The 201-nt window shown below is 41.8% G+C and overlaps 1 protein-coding gene across 1 annotated transcript in view; it reads left to right on the plus strand.

The window, feature by feature from the left end:
• Nucleotides 1-86, plus strand: part of CSUI_001824 (zinc c3hc4 type (ring finger) domain-containing protein) — a 4,772-nt gene extending 4,686 nt beyond the window's left edge. The window contains exon 2 of the mRNA XM_068062027.1: nucleotides 38-86. Within this exon, the coding sequence (XP_067925998.1) occupies nucleotides 38-52 (15 nt within the window). The 3' untranslated portion in view covers nucleotides 53-86. The remainder of the gene's footprint in view (nucleotides 1-37) is intronic.
• The last annotated feature ends 115 nt before the right edge of the window (nucleotides 87-201 follow it).

The raw sequence follows: 201 nt of genomic DNA on the forward strand, positions 1-201 counted from the left end.
TCTTCTTCTTCTTCTTTCTTCATGATCTCTTTGATAGAAAGGAAGGTCGTAAGAGACCGACCTCTCTTTCCTTTTCGCAGACAGGATGAAGTGTGAGAATAATGCAGCTTCTCATGGTCTTCTTCTTCGTGTTTCAAATCATCCACTCTCTCTGTCTCTCCTGACTTTCCTTTCTCCCCTTCTTCTTTTCTTTCTTCCTCT

The sequence above is a fragment of the Cystoisospora suis genome, assembly GCF_002600585.1.
Source record: "Cystoisospora suis strain Wien I chromosome Unknown contig_733, whole genome shotgun sequence".
In the NCBI taxonomy this organism is placed as follows: domain Eukaryota; phylum Apicomplexa; class Conoidasida; order Eucoccidiorida; family Sarcocystidae; genus Cystoisospora; species Cystoisospora suis.